This window comes from Trypanosoma theileri (assembly GCF_002087225.1).
Source record: "Trypanosoma theileri isolate Edinburgh chromosome Unknown TM35_Tth_32_V1, whole genome shotgun sequence".
Lineage (NCBI taxonomy): Eukaryota > Euglenozoa > Kinetoplastea > Trypanosomatida > Trypanosomatidae > Trypanosoma > Trypanosoma theileri.
The window spans coordinates 194980-200414 of NW_021639874.1; the positions used below are offsets into that span (position 1 = coordinate 194980).

A 5435-nucleotide genomic window follows, 5' to 3' on the forward strand; every position below is an offset into this window, starting at 1 on the left:
AGAAGAAGAAGAAGAAGAAGAAGGAAGAACTATGGTCGGTGGAGGGAATCCCCACGGGAGTGCAGCGGGCCTCACTAACTCAAAGAACAACACCAGCAACAGCAATAACAACATCAGCAACAGTATTAACACCAACACCAATCTCCTCCGTCCTGCGGTGCTTGGCCTAAAGCTCGATACTCCCACTGTGAGTGGTGAACCCCACGAGGCATCTCAACATCACCGTGCGAAGACTGTGCAGGAGATTGTGGATGCGGAAGATAAAGAGGCCGATGTGGCCGTCGTTGGCCGCTGCTGCACTACCATCTTTCTCCCAATTCTCTTGTTTATACTTGTCGCTGGTACCTTTGTGGATGTTGTCTACACAAGCGGTGGATCCCCAGAGGTGGCGGGAGTCCCACGGGCGGTTCTCTTCATTGTGGAGGGATTTAAAGGCACAACATTCACTTCACTGTTAGAACAACAACGACTCCCACACCTGCGACGGATGCTGGCGGAACAGCAGGGTATATATGCAATCTGTACAACGGTAGAAGATGCCCGTTGTGCTCGTGCGGCTGTAGTGGAAGATGATACCACTGGGGAATCCTACATCTCTGCAGCGGCGGGAATGGCAAATATTCTCACAGGTGTTTCTCCACATCGTCATCGTGTTCGGAATGACTCATCCAATGCATTTAATATCTTTACAGAGACATCTACACAGTTTCCAAGTGTTGCGATGCGAGCGACAAAGGCGGGTTTGCGGGTTTTGGGACTCGGCGGCTCACACTTATTGAATGGACTCGTGCCAACAACAGGACAATGTGGAGAAGTGGGTATTTTAGATGCCGAGTGTGCGGCTGCAGGATCATCAACATCTACACCCAATAAAGTGAACGGAGAGACGACACCGTTATCAGGATTTCATTTCAATAATAATAATAATAACGATAATAATAATAATAATAACCCTACAACAGCTACAAGAAGAGAAAAAAGTGATGAGAGAAGTGAAGGAGGTGTATCATCCATGATGAGTTGTCTCCATCAGCGTTCATGCAATTTGTTTCAACGTATTCTCACACTTAGTGGTGGTCGTGATGGAAAGGAAGAACGAGTATTCACAGAACAACTATTGGATATCTTTGGTGGTCTCTTCAGTGAGGAACATGAAGGTTCGGGTGGAAATAATAACTTTGATAACAGTCTTCTTATATTCCATTTTAACGCACTCGCACGACGAACAGAAGATCCTGAGTTGCCGGAATTCACTTACGACAAGGATTCCCTTGAATACGCCGCCCAGGCATTTCTGATTGACAGTCTTATTGGACAAGTCCTCACATTTATTCGTGATCGTGCCTATGCGAAGAAGGAGAATTGGCTTGTAGTTGGCACTAGTGATCACGGCGGTGTGGGAAAGTCCTTTGGTCATTCCGGTGATGAAGATGAGGTGGTGCCTTTCTTTGTCGCTACCTATACTTCCAACAGCCGTGGATACATAAAACTAAAGCCTCTTCTACGGCCCGCCACGCATATGGATACAACTCCAACGATATTGAAATGGCTTGGACTCCCACCATACGAGGAACAAGAAGAAGAAGAAGAAGAGGAAAAGAGAGAGAAGGAGTACGTGGCTGAAGGAGGAATCTCTGGAGGTGTGAATAGCGATAGGAAGAGTAGGCAATATAGTAATGATAATAACAATGCGAGGATGGGAAGTACACAACCGGTTTCAACTACATCTTTGGCTTCTACGGTATTATTAGATGGTCGACCACAGGCGATTTGTGGTTCCGGACTGCGACCACGGGATTGCCCAGAAGAGAAATGAGTGGTGTGTTTAGTTTGGTTTAGTGTCACTTTTTGATAAGTAATAAGAAGTATCTTAACAATATTAAGACAACTCTTTCTCTATCTCTCTCTTTCTCTCTCTTTCTCTCTCTCTCTCTGTGTGTGTGTGTATTCCATTCGATTTAACCCATCTTTTTCTCTCTCTCTCTCTCTCTCTTGTGAGATAAGGAAAGGGAGATGGGCAAAGAATTAAACGAGAAGAAAAAAAAAAGAATAAAAGAAAGAAGCGTGAAATGGTGTAGTGTAGATGATGATGATAGAGAAGAAGAAGAAAAAGGGTACGAATGATTGATTTTCTTATTTGGTAATCATGATCGTGTTAAATGATAACGTCCGAAATTTATATATTTATATATTTGAGCTTCGAAATATAGCGACTCCATCAAAGAAAAAAAAACAGAACAGATGAAATGAATTCAGTAAAAAGACAAAACAAATAAAAAAAAAAGGAGAAGGAAGTACTTGATAACGTGATCCCTCTCAACGTTCTCCAGATCTTTATTTTATTCTACATGAAATAGAAACTACCTACTACTACTATTACTATTGTTACTATTACTGCTTTTTCGTTTTTCTTTTCTTTTCTTTTTCTTTCTTTTATTTTCTTCTTTAACGATAATATAATTACACATGACTCTCTCGGTTCCTCTTCTGTGAAAGTTGATTTATTTCTTACGGGAGTTGTGTGTTAGACGACAAAAATCACTATTGCTACTTACACACATACACGTGCATCATCAAATATCGAGAGAATTAATAAAGAAAAACAAAGGAGAAGTAAATAGAAGAACAGAGAGAGAAAAAAAGAAAACTAAAAGAAAAAAAAAGAAAACAGTCGAAGAAAAAAAAAAAAAAAGAACAAGTCTGAAGATAAAAAAGAAAAGAAATAACAAGGATCAAAACACATAAACTCACAGACACCCAAACGGATATCTATCTTTCTATCTATACATATATATATATAGACACACCCACACACCCATATATACATATATATACAGGGTAAATGAACCAGCAAGACTATAATAACAACTATAGTAATAATCCTCATGGAGGAATAACAACGGCTGAGGTCTTGGACCGCGCAATGGATCAATGTATGCAGCGAGGTCTCTTCGACACCGCATCCTTTCTAGGTCAAATTGCCCTGGACGCTACAGAGAGTGTTCTGCGGGAAACTATTCCACTAACTTCATCTGTAGTCTCAGCGGTGCAGGATCCACCACTCACAGGAAGGGCCCATCGACACCATGTTGTTGCCCTTTCCCTTATGCAGAAGGGAGAGTATTTACGATGTCATCATCAACTCAAGAATGCACTGCAGGAGTATACATCCGAGACGGAAGTTTTCATGGAGGAACATGAGGGACAAATGAAGGATCAACCATTACTATCACGTAGAAGTGGTCGATCTACAACTTCACAGATACAACAACAACAACAACAAGAACAAGAACAATCAAATTCCTCTCTACTAGTTCCACCACCACAGCTTCAGTTCTTGTGTCTCTACTCATTATATATGGGAGGGGAATGTATTAAGAGTACAAGTAGCAATCCACGAAAAAGCAGTAATCCACATTTACGTATGTTGCGTGGGATGTTACTTACAGCACTTGAACAGCAAAGAAGTTCCTCTGTTACCCCATCAGGATCTGTGCGATCAACAACAAAATCGGTACCACATTCATCATCTACATTAGGAAGTAGTGGAATGAAAAATATATCATCATATGGAGATCCTTTTCTATGTTGGCTACATGGTGTTGTTTTACGTGAATTAGGTATGAAACAAGAGAGTGCTACTTATTTTCTTGCAGCACTTTGTAATCATCCTATGCTTTGGTGTGCCTGGGAAGATCTCTGTTCACTTGTTAGTAGAGAAAATCAAATTGAAGAGATTGAAGCTATGATAGCTACTCTAGAACCTAGATTTATGCCGGAAATATTTTTAGCATCTGTAAAAGCTGCATTAAATGTAGCCCCTTTATCATTTGTACAACCTTCTTCTACAAATGTTGATACAGGATCTACCATTAATACAGTTAATGCTACGCCTACTACTACTACTACTACTACTACTACTACTACTACTACTACTACAAATATAAATACAATGGATATCACAAGACAACGAAGTACAAGTCCTTCTCCACAACCGAGGGCTACACACGAGTGTCTCTATGTCCATAACCAACAGCAACAACAACAACAACAACAACGACGTGGTGAGGGTGGTGCTTCTCCACGATTAGTAAATTCGTGGGAATTGCTTTTAGAACAGTTTCCCAATAATTTATTTCTTCTTTCTAGCCTTGCTGGATACCATTATAACGTAAAGAAAGACCTTGAAAAAGCACAGAGTTTCTATAAACGATTACATGAGATGAATCCATATCGACTTGAATCTATGGATGATTACTCTATAGTTTTATTTCTTCGTGGTGATCGTATTGGTCTAAGTAGTCTTGCACAACAAGTTTACCATGTAGATCCATTCCGAGCTGAAAGTAATTATGTTGTTGGAAATTATTACGTACTTATGGGAGCTCATGATCGTGGAGTATTACACTTCCGTCGTGCTGTAGCGGCAAATCCAACATTTCTTGCTGCATGGACACTATTAGGACATGCATACCTTGAAACTAAAAACAGTGCCGCAGCCGTAGAGGCATACCGAATTGCTGTGGACCTTGACCCACGAGATTATCGTGGATGGTATAATCTTGGTCAAGTATATGAACTTTTACAGTTTTATCATCATGCATTATACTACTATTGGCAAACGACTACATTACGTCCTACAGATCCACGTATGTGGTCTGCTGTGGCGAATTGCCTTGATCGTGAAGGGCGTACAAGTGAGGCGATACTCTGTCTGGAACGTGCAGAGGTGTGTGAGAGTCCAAGCTCAGACTTTTATCCTCCACTTGTCCGTCGACTTGGTTTACATTACTTAAGTGTACGTAAGACAGAACGTGCGGTGACGTTCTTGGAGAAACTCGCCACCTGTGAATCCAAAAAACGGGATGATGTGTTATTAGCCGTACCGCACATTGTACCTTATTACCTACAACAGGCAAAACAATTGCTAGATGTTCCCTCTCGTTCACCTAGTTATGATCCATCACCGCATTTTTCATCCATGGGAGGAGGAGGAGGAGGAGGAGGGAGATCGTTGCCAACAGGATCAGGCGGTGTTGGTCTAAGCAGTAATAGTAATAGTTGTTGTCGGAGTAGTTTAGCAGATCAATGGATCGTTGCTGATCCCGCGGGTCGGCGAAACATAGAGGCCCGCTGGGAACAGGCCGCCGCATGTCTCTCCGCCACTGAAGGCCACTTGGAGAACTTCGCCACCGCGCTGGGATTTCAAACCGCCGCCGCCGCTGCGGAGAGCGGCTCGAGTAAACCGACGGAGTACGGCACGAGAGGAAGTGGGATGGGCGACGAGGGTCGCAACTCCCACACGGCGCAGCTCGCACGTTATTATCGTGAGTGGAAGGCCGTACGGCAGTACTTGACCGCACAGCAGCAGCAGGTGGAGACGACTATGCGTATGAAGGAGACAAGGCGAAAGGAGTAAAAAAAGAAAAAAAAAA

The 5435-nt window shown here is 42.4% G+C and overlaps 2 protein-coding genes across 2 annotated transcripts; both read left to right on the forward strand.

Annotated features, from left to right (window-relative positions):
- Positions 1–31: 31 nt before the first annotated feature.
- Positions 32–1816, forward strand: TM35_000321690 (uncharacterized protein; the record flags this gene model as incomplete). Its single annotated transcript, XM_029028796.1, has 1 exon — positions 32–1816. One exon carries the CDS (start codon positions 32–34, stop codon positions 1814–1816), a length of 1785 nt encoding a protein of 594 aa, XP_028879920.1.
- Positions 1817–2842: 1026 nt separating this feature from the next.
- TM35_000321700 (putative CDC16) lies at positions 2843–5419 on the forward strand (the record flags this gene model as incomplete). The annotated part of the gene is made up of 1 exon (XM_029028797.1): positions 2843–5419. The coding sequence occupies one exon, from the start codon at positions 2843–2845 to the stop codon at positions 5417–5419; it is 2577 nt and encodes an 858-aa protein (XP_028879921.1).
- Positions 5420–5435: the final 16 nt, after the last annotated feature.